The 21511-nt window shown below is 52.1% G+C and overlaps 1 protein-coding gene across 1 annotated transcript; it reads right to left on the reverse strand.

The window, feature by feature from the left end:
* Positions 1-16572: 16572 nt before the first annotated feature.
* LOC125552441 (protein DETOXIFICATION 48-like) lies at positions 16573-19442 on the reverse strand. The gene is made up of 2 exons (XM_048715995.1): positions 18954-19442; positions 16573-18633 (listed from the first exon to the last, which is right to left on the reverse strand). Exons 1-2 carry the CDS (start codon positions 19101-19103, stop codon positions 16867-16869), a joined length of 1917 nt encoding a protein of 638 aa, XP_048571952.1. The 5' UTR covers positions 19104-19442; the 3' UTR covers positions 16573-16866.
* Positions 19443-21511: the final 2069 nt, after the last annotated feature.

The following is a 21511-nucleotide window of genomic DNA, read 5'->3' on the forward strand; positions in this document are numbered from 1 at the left end:
ATGACTCTAAGTCTCAATCTGGATACATTTTGAAAGTGGGAGCAATAAGCTAGAGTAGCTCCGTGCAGAGAATTGTTGACATAGAAATTTGCAAAATACTTACGGATCTGAATGTGGCAGACCTGTTGACTAAACTTCTCTCACAAGCAAAACATGATCACACCTTAGTACTCTTTGGGTGTTAATCACATAGCGATGTGAACTAGATTATTGACTCTAGTAAACCCTTTGGGTGTTGGTCACATGTCGATGTGAACTATGGGTGTTAATCACATGGTGATGTGAACTATTGGTATTAAATCACATGGCGATGTGAACTAGATTATTGACTCTAGTGCAAGTGGGAGACAGAAGGAAATATGCCCTAGAGGCAATAATAAAGTTATTATTTATTTTGCTTATATCATGATAAATGTTTATTATTCATGCTAGAATTGTATTAACCGGAAACATAATACATGTGTGAATACATAGACAAACAGAGTGTCACTAGTATGCCTCTACTTGACTAGCTCGTTGATCAAAGATGGTTATGTTTCCTAACCATAGACATGAGTTGTCATTTGATTAACGGGATCACATCATTAGGAGAATGATGTGATTGACTTGACCCATTCCGTTAGCATAGCACTTGATCATTTAGTTTGATGCTATTGCTTTCTTCATGACTTATACATGTTCCTATGACTATGAGATTATGCAACTCCCGTTTATCGGAGGAACACTTTGTGTGCTACCAAACGTCACAACGTAACTGGGTGATTATAAAGGTGCTCTGCAGGTGTCTCCGAAGGTACTTGTTGGGTTGGCATATTTCGAGATTAGGACTTGTCACTCCGATTGTCGGAGAGGTATCTCTGGGCCCACTCGGTAATGCACATCACTATAAGCCTTGCAAGCATTGCAACTAATGAGTTAGTTGCGGGATGATGTGTTACGGAACGAGCAAAAAGACTTGCGGGTAACGAGATGAACTAGGTATTGAGATACCAACGATCGAATCTCGGGCAAGTAACATACCGATGGCAAAGGAAACAACGTATGTTGTTATGCGGTTTGACCGATAAAGATCTTCGTAGAATATGTGGGAGCCAATATGAGCATCCAGGTTCCGCTATTGGTTATTGACCGGAGACGTGTCTCGGTCATGTCTACATTGTTCTCGAACCCCTAGGGTCCGCACGCTTAAGGTTTCGATGACAGTTATATTATGATTTTATGAGTTTTGATGTACCGAAGGAGTTCGGAGTCCCAGATGAGATCGAGGACATGACGAGGAGTATCGAAATGGTCGAGACGTAAAGATCGATATATTGGACGACTATATTCGGACATCGGAAAGGTTCCGAGTGATTCGGATATTTTTCGGAGTACCGAAGAGTTACGGGAATTCGCCAGGGAGTATATGGGCCTTATTGGGCCATACGGGAATAGAGGAGAGAGGCCAAAAGGAAGGAGGCGTGCGGCCCCCCTCTGGTCCGAATTGGACAAGGGGTGCAGCCCCCTTTTCCTTGTTCCTCTCCCCCTCTTTCCTTCTCTCCTACTCCAACAAGGGAAGGAGGAGTCCTACTCCCGGTGGGAGCCCTTGGCGTGCCCTCCTCCTAGGCCGGCCGCCTTCCCCCTTGCTCCTTTATATACGGGGGCAGGGGGCACCTCTAGACACACAAGTTGATCAAGTTGATCGTCTCTTAGCCGTGTGTGGTGCCCCCCTCCACCATAGTCCAACTCGATAATACTGTAGCGGTGCTTAGGCGAAGCCCTGCGTCGGTAGAACATCAACATCGTCACCACGCCGTCATGCTGACGAAACTCTCCCTCAACACTTGGCTGGATTGGAGTTCGAGGGACGTCATCGGGTTGAACGTGTGCTGAACTCGGAGGTCCCGTACGTTCGGTACTTGATCAGTCAGATCGTGAAGACGTACGACTACATCAACCGCGTTGTTATAACGCTTCCGCTTTTGGTCTACGATGGTACGTGGATAACACTCTCCCCTCTCGTTGATGTGCATCACCATGATCTTGCGTGTGCGTAGGAAATTTTTGAAATTGCTACGTTCCCCAACAGTTGATTCTCAACCTCACTCTGAAATTCCTTGAACTTTTCAAAGGTCTCAGACTTGTGTTTCATTAAGTAGACATACCCATATCTACTCAAGTAATCGGTGAGGGTGAGAACATAACGATAGCCACCGCGAGCCTCAACACTCATTGGACTGCACACATCAGTATGTATGATTTCCAATAAGTTGGTTGCTCGATCCATTGTTCCGGAGAACGGAGTCTTGGTCATTTTTCCCATGAGGCATGGTTCGCACGTGTCAAATGATTCATAATCAAGAGACTCCAAAAGTCCATCTGCATGGAGTTTCTTCATGCGTTTGACACCAATGTGACCAAGGCGGCAGTGCCACAAGTATGTGGGACTATCATTATCAACCTTACATCTTTTGGCATTCACACTATGAATATTTGTAACATCACGTTCGAGCTTGAATAAGAATAAACCATTGACCAGCGGGGCATGACCATAAAACATGTCTCTCATATAAATAGAACAACCATTATTCTCAGATTTAAATGAGTAGCCATCTCACATTAAACGAGATCCAGATACAATGTTCATGCTCAAAGCTGGTACTAAATAACAATTATTGAGGTTTAAAACTAATCACGTAGGTAAATGTAGAGGTAGCGTGCCGACGGCGATCACATCGACCTTGGAACCATTCCCGACGCGCATCGTCACCTCGTCCTTCGCCAGTCTCTGTTTATTCTGCAGTTCCTGTTTTGAGTTACAAATATGAGCAACTGCAACGTTATCAAATACCCAGGAGCTACTACGAGCGCTGGTTAGGTACACATCAATAACATGTATATCACATATACCTTTGGCATTGCCGGCCTTCTTGTCCACTAAGTACTTGGGGCAGTTCCGCTTCCAGTGACCGTTTCCCTTGCAATAAAAGCACTCAGTCTCAGGCTTGGGTCCATTCTTTGGCTTCTTCCCGGCAGCTTGCTTACCGGGCGCAGCAACTCCCTTGCCGTCCTTCTTGAAGTTCTTTTTACCCTTGCCCTTCTTGAACTTAGTGGTTTTATTCACCATCAACACTTGATGTTCCTTTTTGATTTCCACCTCCGCTGATTACAGCATTGAATATACCTCAGGAATGGTCTTTCCATCCCCTGCATATTGAAGTTCATCACAAAGCTCTTGTAGCTAGGTTGGAGCGATTGAAGGATTCTGTCAACGACCGCATCATCTGGGAGATTAACTCCCAGCTGAGACAAGCGGTTGTGCAACCCAGACATTTTGAGTATGTGCTCGCTGACGGAACTATTCTCCTCCATCTTACAACTGTAGAACTTGTCAGAGACTTCATATCTCTCGACCCGGGCATGAGCTTGGAAAACCATTTTCAGCTCTTGGAACATCTCATATGCTCTGTGTTGCTCAAAACGCTTTTGGAGCCCCGGTTCTAAGCTGTAAAGCATGCCGCACTGAACCAGGGAGTAATCATCACTACGCGTCGGCCAAGCGTTCATAACGTCTTGTTCTGCTGGGAAAACAGGTGCTTCACCTAGCGGTGCATCAAGGACATATGCTTTCCTGGCAGCTATGAGGATAATCCTCAGGTTACGGACCCAGTCCGTGTAGTTGCTGCCATCGTATTTCAGCTTGGTTTTCTCTAGGAACATGTTGAAGTTGAGGGCAACATTAGCGTGGGCCATTTGATCTACAAGACATATTGCAAAGATTTTAGACTATGTTCATGATAATTAAGTTCATCTAATCAAATTATTTAATGAACTCCCACTCAGATAGACATCCATCTAGTCATCTAAGTGATACATGATCCGAGTCAACTAGGCCGTGTCCGATCATCATGTGAGACGGACTAGTCATCATCGGTGAACATTTTCATGTTGATCGTATCTTCTATACGACCCACGTTCGACCTTTCGGTCTTCCGTGTTCCGAGGCCATGTTTGTACATGCTAGGCTCGTCAAGTCAACCTAAGTGTATTGCGTGTGTAAATTTGGCTTACACCCGTTGTGGACGTTAGAACCTATCACACCCGGTCATCACGTGGTGCTTCGGAACAACGAACCTTAGCAACGGTGCACAGTTAGGGGAACACTTTCTTGAAATTATTGCGAGGGATCATCTTATTTATGCTACCGTCGTTCTAAGCAAATAAGATGTAAAACATGATAAACATCACATGCAATCAAATAGTGACATGATATGGCCAATATCATTTTGCTCCTTTTGATCTCCATCTTCGGGGCGCCATAATCATCATTGTCACCGGCATGACACCATGACCTCCATCATCATGATCTCCATCATCGTGTCTTCATGAAGTTGTCTCGCCAACTATTACTTCTACTACTATGGCTACCGGTTAGCAATAAAGTAAAGTAATTACATGACGTTTATGTTGACACGCAGGTCATAAATAAATTAAGACAACTCCTATGGCTCCTGCCGGTTGTCATACTCATCGACATGCAAGTCGTGATTCCTATTACAAGAACATGATCAATCTCATACATCACATATATCATTCATCACATCCTTTTGGCCATATCACATCACACGGCATATGCTGCAAAAACAAGTTAGACGTCCTTTAATTGTTGTTGCAAGTTTTTACGTGGCTGCTATAGGTTTCTAGCAAGAATGTTTCTTACCTACGCCAAAACCACAACGTGATATGCCAATTTCTATTTACCCTTCATAAGGACCCTTTTCATCGAATCCGATCCGACTAAAGTGGCAGAGACAGACACCCGCTAGCCACCTTATGCAACTAGTGCATGTCAGTCGGTGGAACCAGTCTCACATAAGCGTATGTGTAAGGTCGGTACGGGCCGCTTCATCCCACGATGCCGCCGAATCAAGATAAGACTAGTAACGGCAATTAAATTGACAAAATCGACGCCCACAACAACTTGTGTTCTACTCGTGCATAGAAACTATGCATAGACCTAGCTCATGATGCCATTGTTGGGGATCGTAGTAGAAATTTAAAATTTTCTACGCATCACCAAGATCAATCTATGGAGTCATCTAGCAACGAGAGGGAGAGGAGTGCATCTACATACCCTTGTAGATCGCGAGCGGAAGCGTTCAAGAGAACGGGGTTGATGGAGTCGTACTCGTCGTGATCCAAATCACCGATGATCCTAGCGCCGAACGGACGGCACCTCCACGTCCAACACACATACGGAGCGGAGACGTCTCCCGCGCCTTGATCCAGCAAGGAGGAGGGAGAGGTTGAGGAAGAGAGCTCCAATAGCAGCACGACGGCGTGGTGGTGGAGCGGCAGTACTCCAGCAGGGCTTCGCCAAGCTCTTAACGAAGGAGGAGAGGTGTTGGGGAGGGGAGGGGCTGCGCCTTTGATGTGGTGTGCAGCCCTCCCCTTGCCCCTCTATTTATAGGGGAAGGGGGAAGGGGCCGGCCCCCTCTAGATGAGATCTAGAGGGGGGCGGCGACCAAGGGGAGGGGCTTGCCTCCCAAGCAAAGGGGGGCGCCCCCTCTAGGGTTTCCCCCCAACCCTAGGCGCATGGGCCCAAGGGGGGGTGCGCCCAGCCCTCCAAGGGCTGGTTCCCTTTCCTCTACGGCCCATGAGGCCCTCCGAGAGAGGTGGCCCCTCTCGGTGGACCCCCGAAACCCCTCCGGTGGCCCCGGTATAATACCGATATGCCCCCGAACTTTTCTGATGACCGTATGACAACTTTCCACATATAAATCTTCACCTCCGGACCATTCCGGAACTCCTCGTGACGTCCGGGATCTCATCCGGGACTCCGAACAACATTCGGTAATCACATATAAATCTTCCTAATAACCCTAGCGTCATCGAACCTTAAGTGTGTAGACCCTACGGGTTCGGGAACCATGCAGACATGACCGAGACAACTCTCCGGCCAATAACCAACAGCAGGATCTGGATACCCATGTTGGCTCCCACATGTTCCACGATGATCTCATCGGATGAACCACGATGTCGAGGATTCAAGCAATCTCGTATACAATTCCCTTTGTCAATCGGTACGTTACTTGCCCGAGATTCGATCGTCGGTATCCCAATACCTCGTTCAATCTCGTTACCGGCAAGTCACTTTACTCGTTCCGTAACACATCATCCCGTGACCAACCCTTAGTCACATTGAGCTCTTTACGATGATGTCTTATCGAGTGGGCCCAGAGATACCTCTCCGTCATATGGAGTGACAAATCCCAGTCTCGATTCGTGCCAACCCAACAGACACTTTCGGAGATACCCGTAGTGCACCTTTATAGTCACCCAGTTACGTTGTGAGGTTTGGCACACCCAAAGTATTCCTACAGTATCCGGGAGTTGCACAATCTCATGGTCTAAGGAAAATATACTTGACATCAGAAAAGCTTTAGCAGACGAACTACATGATCTTGCGCTATGCTTAGGATTGGGTCTTGTCCATCACATCATTCTCCTAATGATGTGATCCCGTTATCAATGACATCCAATGTCCATGATCAGGAAACCATAACCATCTATTGATCAACGAGCTAGTCAACTAGAGGCTCACTAGGGACATGTTGTGGTCTATGTATTCACACATGTATTACGATTTCTGGATAACACAATTATAGCATGAACAATAGACAATTATCATGAACAAGGAAATATAATAATAACCATTTTATTATTGCCTCTAGGGCATATTTCCAACAGTGCCATCTCTGGCTGCATTGCCTGGATCCCGAGGACCCAAAGCAGGGGCACATACCTGGAGGGCGCCCAGAAGGAGAGGTGGGAAGAATGGCGGGGCCGGTGGTGCTGGATTGTGGAGGACGATCCGCAGGAGTTCTGTTGGGTCCGTCGAAAGCCACCGGTCCGCAGGAAGGCCTGGGGCGATGTCGACGCCAATGATAGAAGCTCATGATCGCCACCACCGGGATCCATCGCCTCAGCTCGGCCAGGCTCACTCTCGAGATGATCGGGGCCAATTTCATCCGTCGCCGGATTGCCCCGTTGCGCAATAAGGGGAGGTCGGCCTGGACTTCAGGAATGCAGCCGACATCATGAGGCTCCGCCCCGGTTTGAATCACAACTTCACGGTGCTGCAGCATGCCCACCTCTTCTAGAGGCTTTTTTAGCTCAAGGTCGATGAGGGCGGCAGGGCCGAGAGGACCGGCAAGGCCGAGAAAACCAGCAAGGCTAGCAAGGTCGGCAGGTCTCTGTTCGGGTTGCCGGCGGAGGTGGTCCCGCTGAGCAACAACTCTTGCCAGACCACCATCATCGCCATGATGCCGGTCTTCAACACGCATGGCCTCGACCCAACTTGGGCCGAGCCAGAAGCAGAGTTGGTGTAGGAATTCTTTGACAACTTGTCGGAGAGGTACGTTCGCGGCGAGCCGCAGCTCATCCGTGACACCACCGCGGAGGAGCTAGCATACATCGCTGCCCGGGCGGAGGAGGCAGTGCTTGCCTAGGAGGCCGGCAGCCTTGGCACCGTGGAAGATGAGGCCGACATGGCCGCAGAGGAGAGTAAGTTTGCTGAGTGGACGGGAGCTGCCGGGGGGTCCAGCGGCGCCAGCGCTGGGGTTCCCCTCGTTGAAGACGTGGTCGAGGAGCCGGTCGAAGAGAAGACCGAGGCGGATGACCCCCCGGCCCGGGAGAGAAAGCGTGTCCTGCGGCGGGCTAGCTCCGGCGAGCCGGTCCGGCCCGGCAGGACCACGCAGTGGCAACGGGACCAGGCATAGCTCGCGCGCGAGACGAGGGTTGCGGCAATGAAGAAGGCCGTGGCCGCCGCTTCTTCCTCATCCAAGTGGCCTAGGATGCCTTCGCCTTCCCCTCCCCCTGCGGACGCCGCCCCGGAGGCCGACTTCGACCTTGGGTCCTTCAGCCCGAAGAGGAAGAGGAGGCCAGCAGAGGAGGATGAGTAAGCATTTCGCCCTTCAACATTTCTGACCCTTAGCCTATGCCATCTTCCCTGACTTGATCTTATCTTTGCAGCGACACGGAGACGCTGGCTCAGAGGGCGGTGAAGAGAGTGAAAGCTTCGACGGGTTTCCAGCCCTCACCCAGCGCTCCACGCACGCCGGTGTTGGTGGTGATCAGCCCGAACAGGAGCCCTCGACGCAGCCTCCGCTTCAGCCCCCAGCGTGAGTTCATCATTCGCTTCCCACTGGCGGGCGTTGGGGCATGAACCCTTGGTGTTGACCTTGTCGGGTTTGCAGGAGGAGAGCGGCAACAGGAGGAGCCACTGAGGGCCACCCCCGACACGCCACCTCCGTCAACCACGCCACCCAGAGGGGCGTCACCGGCTAGGGAACCTTCCGCCGAGCCCACGCGTGTGGATGAGGAGGAGGAGGCAAGCATCGGCACCGGTGGATCCGTCCCGGCAACGAACGTCGGCGGGGAGGGAACCACTTCTGCCCAGCCTGGCACAGGTAAGCAGCCTGCCTCCCATCCCTTGCTATCTCTGCCATGCAATGTGCTCTCTTTTCTTTATTCTAAACTTTGATTTTGGCCTCGTCTTATTCTCTTTTCTGGGTTCCAGACCCTCCCTCAATGGACCAAGAGGACATCGACACCGTCATCGAGGAGGTCACCAGGGATGCCGAAGCCGAGGCCGCTAAGATCGCGGCTGACAAAGCCACCAGGTCTGCTGCCGAGGAGGCCGCCAAGGAGCCTGCCGAGGAGGGGATGGCCGACGACCAACCTTCCTTGCCTGCAGCCCCCACCTCGGGCAAGTACTTGAAGGTGGGCGATGACCTATTCATTCGCCTCCCGGGGACGGCAAGCACCAGAGCGCCAGCCGAAGGGGAGGTGTTTAATGATGAGGTGCTCGCCACCGTCGAGCTCCAGGTCGTTGAAGAATCGAGCGCTAGCGGTGGCGGTTCCCAAGAGGAGCAGCTTCTCCGAGCCATGAACACCAACTTCTAGAAGCTCCAGGCACTCCATCGTGCCCGCCAAGACAAAGTGAAATCCAGGATGGTGGCGGTGGACAAGGCAGAGGCGGATTTTGAGGAGCACGTCACTCAGACGCATGTCTGGTTTGGCGAGGCCCGGGAAGAACTGAGGACTGCCCTGGGTGAGCTGGATGAGCGCAAGCAAGAGCTCATCCTGAAGCAGGCCGAGATCGAGAAGGCGCAAGAGGCGGCGAAGGAACAGGACGCCAAGGACGAAGCCACCCGAGTGCAGCAGCAAGCCCTGCTGGACACCCAGGAGGAAGACCTCGTTGCCCGCGAGCAGGCACATGCCGCCACGCTCCACGGAAAGGATGAGAAAATCGTCACGTAGCGGATCCAGGAGCTGGAGCAGAGGCACAAGGAGGCGCTCGATGCTCTGGCCCTGGACCATGTCGGCAAGGTGGAGAAGCTGGAGCTGGAGCGGGAGGAGCTGAAGAAGAAGGTCTCAAAGCTAAAAAAGGAGAGGGACGCGGCCAACCGCTCTCTGGCAGATTCGCAGGTCACCGCCTCCGACCAGATCAAGCTACTCTCCGAGGCCAACAACTCCATTGATGGTCTGAAGCTGCAACTGGGCGCTTTGGAGGGGAAGCTTTCAGAGGCCACGACCCGGGAGGAGACCCTGAACAAGGCCCTTGAGACCAAAAAGTGGATGCGGAGTAATGACGCCGCTGCCCACAAGGACTATGAGGATGACGTGAATCTTTGGACCAGCCGTCTCATCGGCGTTGCAGAGAAGCTCACCGCAGCTAGCCGTCATGGGCATGCCGGACATCAGGTTCTCCCAGGAGGTGAACACAAGCCCCAATGCCAGGCTGACCTTGTTTTTCGAGCGCGTCCTCGACGCCCTGGAGCAGCTCCGCTCTAATCAAGCGACCTATCTGGACAATGAGTCCCAGAGGCTTTGCCAGGGTGCCCTGACCAAGGTGCTCACCAAGGTGGCGTTCTGGAACCCCAACATCGACTTCGCTGATGTGCTTGAGAGCTTGTTGGAGGGCACATACCTCGCGGCACTCGAAGAGCGTATCGAGCCCATCATCAGCTGCGTCGATAGGGTCAAGAGGGTAGAGGGCCAACGCCGGGACTAGCCACCCCATTTCTCCTTGTCGCCGTGAGTTCATGCCCAAGACAATTTATCTTAAGTTAGAACCGCGGCAATCATTGATGTAATATAACTCTGCAGTACTTTGAAATGAAGCATGCTATCTTCCTGTTCGATATTTCCTTGTATGTACACACCCTACGCCTAGTTGGATAGGTTTACCGGCGCGTAAACCCATGCTGTGGCACTTTGAGGAACGGATCCTTAGCAGCCTACCGGGGGCGCTTGCTGCCGGGAAAATCACCTTGCCGTTCTCGGCGCAGCCGCCTGATTTGTTGAGCGGACTCCAAACAGAACAAGGGCGTTGCCAATAGAGGAAGGGGAAGGGTTCCCTTGCGTGCAGGTTTTCCATACAAGGAGCAAGATCTTTCGAGAAAGATAACCTTATGTAAAAAAAGAAAGAAATTGCTCGAGGTTTTATGTGACTTAGCTTTTCGTCGCCACGCGGATGGTTATTGCGGCTGCGGACAGCGTCGCCTCGCCTAGCTGATGGCACCAGAGCATGGCTGATCGACGTTGCCTTCTTCTCTCGAGCCATCGCGACGAAGGAGTCGATGAGTTGACTTCAAAACCGGATTTTCACAGCCTCAGCGCCCCTACCTGGCGCGCCAAAGATGTCGGGGCTCAGGAACGACACCTATGGGATCCCTCGGGGAGTCCTTTCTATGGTTGGCAGGGCATGGGGCTGCGCAAAGAGCGGGTCTAGAAGATCAACACGGGGGGATTTTTACCCAGGTTCGGGCCACAAACGATGCGTAAAACTCTAGTCCTGCTTTGTGTGTATTTATTGTTCTTGATGTCTTAAACTAGCTGTGGTGCATGCCTAGCCCAAAAAGTCTTAATCCTTTCTCAGTACGCCTCGGTCCTCCTTTTATATGTCAAAGGGGTTTCCACAGTGGCACACGGGAGGTGGAAAGTATGTACAGTGTACAAGTCTATCGCCTGGCATCGTAGGACAAATGCATTTAATGCGCTGCTGACGTGCCCTCTTCCTTTATCGGGGACGGCAAAGAAGCTCGTCCCGTCCGTCGCCGCGTCGCCTCGCTCTGACGCGCGTCCAAGCTGACGAGGCATGCAGCACCACGCTGGCTGGCTGCTGAGCTGGTGCGGTGGCAGGGTCTTCTCGAAGATCTGCATGCCACCACGCAGGTGCTTGGCTAATTGGCCCCGAAGCTGCATGTTGCTACGCAGGTGCGTGCCTAGTTGGCATGCCGATTACCATGTCGGAACAGACGCGGGGCAGTGAAACTCTGGCAAGTGCGGGCCTGGCCTCGGCCCTGCAGACGCTCCCGGCAAGGGCCTTGCCGGGATCTCATGGGTGTCCTCGGCAAGGGTCTTGCCGGGGGGCTTGCGAGCGTCCCCGGCAAGGGTCTTGCCGGGGGTCTTCGGTCGTCCCCGGCAAGATCTTGCCGGGGGGTTCTCATCTAGGCTTGCAGGCCTTTGGTTTCCACAAAGATCTGCTTGCCACCACGCAAGGCACTCCCGATCCTTGGTCTTGATGTTGTCGATGGTGTAATAACTCTCAGGCTCAAGGGTGGTGGTCTTGCTGGTGTTGGGAAAGTTGCCCCGGCAAGGCTCTTGTCGGGGCCATGTTGGCCGTCCCGGCAAGGCTCTTGCTGGGGGAAGCCCATCTTGTCTCTTCGCTCTTCATGCTTCTGGCTTGAGTGCTGCCTCGGCAGCCTTGTATCTTTGCTTCCTCTGCTCCGCCAAGCATGGCCGCAAGTATGGCTACGACTGCCCGTGCACAAGTAAAGGGTACAGAAAGGCCCCTACTTTTGTACACTGACACAAGGGCTACTGGGATTAGCGGTTTTGTGTTATCATTCAGGTGCATCTTAGGTTTTAGGCCACAAACACCTTGAGGGCTACTGGCTATACATTTCGGCAGAGAATAAATTACACCAATTGAAAAAAAATCAGCCCAAGGTTGAAGTGGTGCACCACCTCGGAAGTAGTATGACATAAAGCTCGAATTCGATTGTCTGGCTCCCCAATGGACTTTTCCAGAATTAAGCTCGGCTAACCTCCTTCAAATATTTTCAAGGCCGAGGTGGTGTATGACTCCTCGGATAAAGTTTGGTGTTGGAGCTTTTTGGCTGCAAAAACACACCGACACACAGGAAATACTTCAAACCTGAGGTGTGATGTAAAAATAACAAGGCATTGATAAAGACCAAGAACTTTAAGGGGCTCCTCGGATACCCGACATATGAACTCTTCAGATACACCTCGGCGATCTTCAAGATCGGAGATGGAAAGATTTGTTGAACCAACTTTCAAGACCGATGACTAAATATGAAGAACAATTCGGAAGAACTGAGGAGTGTCCCCAACTTGAAGACCGGTTCAAGGGGCTACTGATGGAGTCATAGGCTAGGGATACTCACCACGTCGTCTCCTGACTAGGTGGGTCAAGCCGAGGACCCCCATGACAGTTCAGTAGTGGGCTTCTTCGGGCAACCCATGACTTATACAAGGGAGATTCCACAAGACTTGACACACAAGCCGAAGACTCTCCACCGATGTATTCAACTAGGACTCTTGTTATCCTAGGCCTCAGCTGCATTATATAAGCCGAGGCCAAGCTAGTCGATATATATTTCAGATTATTAGAATCATACACAACAATCTTGTGGTAGATACCTGTACTCTGTACTATCCCCATATGAATACAATTAAAAGCAAGACATAGGGTATTACCTCTTCGACAGAGCCTGGACCTGGGTATATCCATGTGTCTATGTTACCATCGCTCCAAGACACATAGCTTAGGACCCCTATCTCGAATATGACGGATTTAGCATCGACACCCACTCGGATCACTTTTCTTCCAATCTTCCGCCGCTCCCCCCCCCCATGCTCTGCATCCGCACCCACCTCGTTCGATGCGGTCATTGTAGCTCTCAGACCACCGTCCAAGCATTGCCGGACGTCCGCAACCCACACGCACGCGCCTGCCTGCCTTGTACTATGCCGCCGCCCACCCAGGATCCATCTGCAGCGAGCTACCCTCCGCCCCGCCAAAGCCATCCATGGTAGACACCAAACCCAATAGGTGTTCTATCAAATGCCATTGAAATTTTTGTTGAACTTCTTGCCGTTTTCTATAATAAGCACAGTGATGATATAATCGGCGATGGAGGATGAGTTGTTGTGCGATATGTGGAAGGTCGTAAGTGCGGACTTTTTAGACATGAGGCAAGTGTACTCAACCTTTTTGGCAAAACGTGCGTGCTTTGTTTCATGAGCAAAAGCACGACGTGCGCTATGACTTGCACATGATCCATGATTGCATGTGAAGTTGCTAGCCAATTGGTGGTACACCATCTTCAACTCTATCAATTTTGTGGTGTGATTGCACAAATGGTGAGAAGATGGCCACCGAGCTCGCAAACCATTGAGATTGTAAGTTTTGCTTTCGTTGCTCTGCATGTTGGTCAATTCAATGATTCACTAAATATTGCAACTTGATAATCATCATGTTGTTTAGCCTGGACACGCTGCCGTGTTGTACTACAGGAGCGAGAGCATGCCACTTATGTTCATACATTATTGGAAGCTCAAGGGGCACAATGCATGGGATGACATGTGCAGATTCTGGCTCGAGTATCATTAAATTTGGAATCAGTTAGTTTGAATTTTTTGTTGAACATCCAATTATCATTGATGTAATATTTATATTTAAACTATTGTTCTACTAGGGATATTTACATGTTTTTTTATGAATGGATTGTGCTATATTTCATAATTATTTTGAGTGTTGCGGACTTCAGAAGAAAAAACCCAAAAATGAACATTTAGAGGACAGGGTTAGATGGCCACATCTGGACCCATCCACAGGGTTTTTTTTTTAAAGGAGGATTGTCGCGGGCCTCTGCATCGCAATGATGCATGCATCCATACTATTAAACGAAATCTTCAGCAAGTATGTAGTGTGGTACAAAATCTTAGAAAGAGTTGAAAAAAATGAGCAAAGCCACAACCCACAAAAATAATACTAGATGCATATGCACCTATCCTATTGTTGGACCGCCATTCAAACTGAGTGTAGGTATCCCGTGGTACCGTCTTCCAATGCTTGCACCCATAAGTCATATGCTCCTTGGCTTCTGCACGGCTGAGTAACGACCACATACGGATCCAGGAAGTTGCTCTGTAGATGACATGTGTTAAAAATGACGTCGTTCCAGCAGTTCCATGTGGCCTTAATTAATGCACACACTTCGACTCGAATATGCGCCGCTAGTTTAGGATCCACCCCATTTAACCAAGTTCCAAATAAAGTATACATACTACTAGGTGGACTAACATTAAAGGCCACATGCACTATGTGCCAAAGTAGTCTGGCTAGTGGGCAATCGGTAAAGAAATGTTGAATCGATTCATCATGATCACAAGAACAACACCTTTTGCTATCCTCCCAACGACGTTTTCTCAGGTTATCTTTAGTCAAGATCATTTTCATGTGAAGAAACCACATAAAAACTTTTATCCTTAGAGGCACTTTAATTTTTCAAATGTGTAGCGAGTTAGGGATTGGACGAGTGTTTATCAAAATCAATATACATTGACTTCACTGAGAACACCCCTGACACCGAAAGTCTTAGTATAGTGTATCTGGCTCATCCAATAAATTAATCTCCATTAACCTACGCACGAGATGTAGCCATCTATTCCATCCTTCACCCACTAGTGATCTTCTGAACTGAATGTTCAAGGGAACCGATCCTAGAATTGTACTGACGAAAACCTCTTTCTGTTGTACAATATTGTAAAGAGTATGATACTGAATGGCCAGTGGTGTGTCCCCTAGCTATGTATCACCAGTTCGTGGATAGGTACAATGTCCATTTTACGCAGGGACGGATCTAGTGGGGGTGGCATGGCCTCCAAAATTGTAAAATAAATTTTACTATCAGTCTTGCTAAGTCTCAGTAGACTGAAACTTAACGAAGTCTCAGTCAATGCTATATCCGTGAGATTTTACATTGAGATTCATGCAAAAAAATTCTTTTAATTTTCTTTTTTCTTTTTTGCATGTTATGCCACTTGATTGAGACTTGATTAAATCTCAGTCGACTAAGACCTAGCAGCACCCTTTTACTATATATGAACCACTAAATATCTATGAAGTTGATGCTATTTTAAAACTATCTGTTGAGATTATGATGATATTTAGCGTAAATTTTAAACCGTGGCACCCCAATGTTGAGATTGTAGCTCCCCCACGGATTTTACGGCCGAGTAGAAAGTGTGCACGGGCGAGTTCTCGCCTACGGAGACCGGCCGAGAAGCAGGCATGCGGCAGCGACAGGGATACACGCGAGAGACATCATGGATAGACTTGACTTACGCCATGCGCGCGCTCATGGAAAACGTCTCGTCGATCGGGCACGGCGAATAGCAGCCGGACCCCGGTAATTGGCGATGCTGATTGAGCCCCGTCAACCGTCAAGGAATCTATCTTTATCTTCTGCTGCTTCTGCTGTGCCTGCCTCCCTGCCTCCCTGCCTTTGCCGTGTCCGTGGCCAGGACAGCGGGCGCTGAAATCCATGGTACACCATGCACTTGATGAGTGGTGGCACTGGCCGTGACCCGTTGTATTTTTCCCGCTTTTCTCCTTTTGGGAAAGATTTTCTGGTCCGGGGTCATGGTGACTGGCTTAGCTGCTTAAGAAAAAGCGCAATTGTACAAATGGGAATGGAATGTGGGGAGCTCGGTGATGAGGATTGGCCTTCACAAGGCATGCATTTTCTGCCGATTCTTTATTGGTACCACAGAAAAATCTTTTCGATTCTAGTAGTATTAATTAAAGCTCACAAACTGAACGTATAAAGAGTTCACAAAAACCACACGATTACAAAATGCAAACCCGAAACAAGAAAGAGGAAGTGGTCGTGAGCAATCCACTGATGCGCAAAAGGGCCTTTTCCATATCCGAGTAGTATCACACCGGGTGCTGCCATAAACCCCCACGCTTTATTCGACGTTTGTACGGTGACAGGGCCAAATATTTGCCGTAAGATCCTTTTAGGAAAAAAAAAGGGTGATCTGGGAGGGGAAACAGAGGCATGCATGCAGCAGCAGCAGCAGCAGCAGGCATCGTTCCTTTCCTTTGCGCTGCGCCACAAAGTTTATTCTTCGCAAAATCGCAAGACACCAGGGGCAGCTTTCTCGGCGAGTGCTTTGTAGATATCGGGGGATCGTACTACGATCTTTATCAAAAGGAAGGAAACGCACAAAAAGGAGCGGCAAATGAGTTGGAGGTGGGAGCGGGCGGTGTGCGTGGAAATGGCAGCAGCGGGGCGCCACCATTGGCCCCGCACGCTTGCATCCACTCGGGGAACAGCGCTACAGCATCAACTCGTCTCAAATCATCAGGCCACCAACAGTGGCATACGTACCAGTACCTCCACGCCCGTGGTGGATGGCTGCGTGCGCACACACGTGGGAGGCACTTTTCAACTCTCATCATCCATTGATAATGTGCACTCTCGTGAATATATAAATATAAAAATATATATATTGGACCTCTTATGGTGTGGCTAGTATTTACAGAAGGCTTCCAGGAGTACCAATCTGGGGCAATGATAAGCAAGAAAAGTGAAAATAAGAAGGCCAATATACATAATCATTTCCTCCTCAATACTCTCTCTCTCTCTCTCTCTCTCTCTCTCTCGCTCTTTATCAAAACCTCGCCACCGAAAAAGAGGATGGCGCGGAGATGGATCAAGCAAGTCAATAGCAACAGCCTAGAGTTATCAAAACCCAGAACCAATCCATGGGGCGACCACCCTAGACCTGGCCGCCCCCACGGCCATCGCCGTCGCCATCGTGCTCGTGCGCCTCCTCCCCCTCCTCCTCCACGTCCCCCACTCTGATGAGCGGGGCCCGCTCCGAGACGCACTGCTCCTTTCCTTCCTCCGCCGTACAAACAGCGCCGCTGCCGCTGAAGCTGCTGCTCTCCCTGTCCCTATCCACCGCGTTCGTGTCGCCATTGCTGCCGCCGATGCTGCTGGAGCTGGCCATGGGCATGAGCCCTTCCTCCAGCTTCTGTAGCGCGTCGTCGTTGCCGCTCTCGCTGATCAGCACGTAGCCGTTCTTGTTCTTGCTTCCACCGGCATTGCTGCCGGTAGCAGTTGCCGCTGTTTTGGTGCTAGCGGCAGCACTGCCGCTTGATGTGTTGGCGTTGCATTCGGAGCTGTTGGAGCTGGTAGTGGGTTTCGTCAGCTCCTTGGCGCGCGCCACCTCGACGTCCCAGTCAGTGGCGGCCACGGCGCGCGCCATCCACACCGCGCAGGCGGCCTGCGCCGCCAGGAGGCCGAGCCACAGCCCGGCGAAGCCAAGGCGCGCGCCGAAGGCCAGCGCCAGCCCCACCGGCATGCCGACGAGGTAGAAGGAGGCCAGGTTGATGCGAGCGCCGCTGGCGGGCCGCGCGCTCCCGCGGAGCACCCCGCACCCGGCGGTCTGCGGGAAGTTGCCGAGCTCGCACAGCCCCGCGATTGGGAGCGCCACCGCGGTGAGCCGCAGGATTTCCGAGTCCGACGTGAACATGCGGCCCCAGTGGTTGCGGACGGATATCATGAAGGTGGAAGCGACGGCGCCAATGACGAGGCCGATGAAGAGCGCGGCGCCAGCGGCGCGGCGGGCGCCTCCCGGGCGACCCGCGCCGAGCTGGTGGCTGACGCGCGTGGACGCGCCCTGGCCGAGCGAAGACGGGAACACGTAGACGAGCGACGTGGCCTGGATGAGGATTCCCATGGAGGCCACGGTGGCGCGCGGGTTGGGCAGAAGCCCAGACAGCACGATCATGAGCTCGTACCACCACCACTCGAGGCAGACCGCCGTGGCAGTGGGAACGGCGAGACGGAGCATCGCCCCCCAGCCGCGGAGGCAGTCGGAGGTCGGACCCACCCACGAGTCCCTGTGGGCCCCCGAGATGGCGAGGAAGCATAGGAGCGCCAGGAGCAGGTTGAGGTCGGTGAGCGCGACGGCGAGCGCGACGCCGGCGACGCCCATGCGTAGGCGCACCACGAGGAGGTAGTTGATTGGCCCGTGGAGCAGCACAGAGAAGAGAGAGCACGCGGTGATCGGCAGCGTGAGGTTCTGCGACCGGAGGTACACCCGCAGCGGGTGCAGGACGGCCAGCACCGCCAGGTCGGCGGACGCATACGCCGCGAACGTCTGCGCGGCGCTGGCCACGCCCTCGTCCTGGCCGAGCAGCTTGAGTATGTGGCCCGTGGAGGTGATCCACAGGAGGGAGATGGGCAGCGCCACCGCGAGGAGCAGCAGCACGGTTCGGTGGAGCGCGAGCGCCAGAAGCTTGCCACGGCGCGCGCCGAAGGCCTGGCCGCAGAGGGGCTCCATGCCGAGCGCCAGCCCGGAGAGCACGGAGTAGCCCGTGATGTTAGCGAAGCCCAGCGCGAGCGAGCCGCCGGCGAGCGCCAGCTCCCCCAGCTGGCCGAGGAAGAGCATGGAGATGAAGCTGCGCGAGTACATGACGAGCCCCGTCACCGCCATGGGCACCGACAGCCGCCCGATCGCCCGCGCCTCGCCGGCCACCTGGTGCCATCCGTACACACGAGCACACGTAAGTCGATCAGCTCAGAAAAGCAAACTAGCTCGAGGAGCTTTCCTTTTCCTCCCGGCCGGTTGCTGTTACCGGCCAGGCAGTAAATAAACATTAAGCAGCTAGCTAGGCAGCGACCTTTCACGTACTGTAGCTAGCTAGCAGCTGAATGTCTACCCTGCTTGTACGTGTGCATGCCATGCCAGTATGAAATTTACCGGCCGGGGCACATGCAGATGCAGGTGGAGGAAGCTGGAGATTATAGAATGTGCGCATCTACACTTAGAGCACGCACGCGCGCGCGCGCGTATACCTTGGAGAGCGCCAGTGCGCGGGCGCGGTGGTGGCTGTCGTCGTCGTCCTCCTCGTGGTGGTCACCCACGGGGTGGAGCAGGTGGGAGGAATTCTTGAAGCAAGTGAGGGGCGGCGGCGAGGGGGGCGGGCTGGCGCCGGTGTTGCACATGATGGCTCAAGGCCGGCTGGAAAGTGCTTCTTCCCGGCCGGCGGTGCGCCGCGCGCGCGTCTGGCTGGCGCGATCTTTCCACTGTTGGAGGAGATGTTAGCCGCTGGCTGCTGTCCAGCGCTGATTGGTGGGCGGTACAAGCTACAAGTACATTTGACTCGTTAGCTTACCACCCAGCTTTCTCTGCTTCTCTCTCTCTCTCTCTCCCCGTGGGATTGGTGCTTGCTGGTCCGGCCTTTTGGTCTCCTGGGCAGAGGTGAGGCTGGCTGGTGAGTGGCGAGTGATGAGGAGGAGGCGCTCTCTTTGCTGCCTGCTTCGGGTCGCAATGTGGGAGGGGGGGCTGGGCTGGCCCGTATATATACACGCGCGCGCGCGCGGTGGCGGGGGAAGGCGCGCACGTACGTGTCCCAATTCGCGCGCGGGGCCGGGCCGGGCCGGACCGATTTCCATCATGGAACGAACGAATGAATGAACACGAATGGAATATGTATTATTATTTTCTTCCGGGCCGGAGGAATGGAGTGAAGTTGGCTCGGCATATATGCGCCTGTCTCGGAATTCCCCTATCCCTTCGCCCGCCGAATGGCATAATCTCGCACGCCTCATCTGTCGGAAAATCGGACCCAACAACCTCGCCTCCCTCCCCGCCCCGCCCCGCCCCTGACAGCGAAGTCGTCGACGCAGATTACTTACCCCGTTGCTTTTGCCCTCCCCCGGTAATTATCTACTACTGTGTCACGCAAGCGGCCCGGTGACGGGTGAATAATCGGTGGCTCGCTGCCGAACTGTAGTATACGTAGAGTAGGGTTTGGGATGGGTCGATCCCAGGCGTCTCCGCTTGACCTACACGGTTAGCTTGCGCCGCGCGGTTATTCTCGACGGGTTACTTCTTTTCCGTACCCACTTCAACTTTTTCACTTTCGCTAGCTACCCATGACGTCGTATGTATATACAGAGCCATCAGCCATGCATGCTGCCGAATTTTGGATCGCGTCCATGAGCTAGCTAGCTAGCTAGGCACCATTTTCACCCACGAAGTCTGAACCAACCAAGTTTACTGCATCGAGTTCTTCACCGCACCAGAATGTGAGTTGTGAGAATGACACCATTAGCTGAGGGGGCTAGCTAGGGCGATAAGAACCGATCAATCGGGTCGCTGTGCATGCGCGCCTGTCCGTGCGCGCTTAATGGCGCTACACGTTGAGGCCAGCCAGAAGCAGAAGCGCAGAGGCTCTCTCATGCCAATGCCATGCATATATCTGCCCTGCACTTGCCCTGTCTGCCTGTCTCTCTGCATTATTCACCGCTACTTGCGCACAGCGATCGACCGATCGATCGGCCACTGGCGCTGGTGGCATGCCGGTGGTCCCTGCGAGTGAACGAAATGAAAAAGAATAATTGTTCCCTTTTCAGAGTGGCAGCTAGCATTTGATCCTCGCTCCTGGCCTGGGGCATGCAGATGCAGCGCAGGATTTTGCAATCTAGCGAGACGATTCGTCGGAATTAAGCCGGTCGGTGTCTGTGCGGCGAAGCCCATGCATGTGGCCCGGTTATTCGCCGCTCTCTTCCTCTGTACCCACTTTGGCTCCTCCGCCGTCCTCCGTTGGTTACTGATAAAATCGCTGCCATTTGAGTCTGAACATGGCAATAGTACGAAGCAGTGACCTTTCATTCTAGTACATTCCTACCAAAAGCTGTATGGCCTGTGTCTTGCAATACGTTCCTTTCATTCCACCGCAGCCCAGCCCCAGAGCATCCTCGACGCTCTGTGCGTGGACTCTGCATTCGCTTCCTTCGCTGCTGCACGATGATGGCAATGCTACTGAATTTGTGCCTTCCGCAACTTGACGCACCATCCCTGTCAGCCAGGTGGCCTCCATTGCGGACGATCAAGAAGCATCCTCTAATTGACGCTCCATTTTGATGGCTAGCGTGTAACGTTCGTTCCAGTGCCTGTCTACACTTTAGCCCCAGCAGCTTATCTGTGTACGGCTGCTTTTAGCCGCTTTGTTTGCTTTTTATTTTTTGCGGGTGAAAACATGTATTACTCATCTCAAAGGTTCGTACAGTCGATCGTAGCTAACTCCATAGCAACCGATTGGCCTGGCCCAACCTAGATCATAGTCCTGCCCTCAGAACGAGCAAACTTCACTATGCTATCACTAACCATATTTTGCTTGGATCAACTTAAATGCAACAGGAGAATCCATCTCGATCTCGATGGGTAATTCGCTTCTTTGGATGGTAAAAGACATACCCTCTGTACATGCACACAATTCAGCTTCCAATGCTTCTCGACATGAAAAAAGTTGCCTACATGAAGAGAAAATGACAGTTCCCTTTTCATCTCTTAAAACCATATCAACTTTGTTTCAGTTGCTAAGTAGGTGTCGTTCCCTAGCATTCCA

This window comes from Triticum urartu, chromosome 4 (genome assembly GCF_003073215.2).
Source record: "Triticum urartu cultivar G1812 chromosome 4, Tu2.1, whole genome shotgun sequence".
NCBI lineage: Eukaryota > Viridiplantae > Streptophyta > Magnoliopsida > Poales > Poaceae > Triticum > Triticum urartu.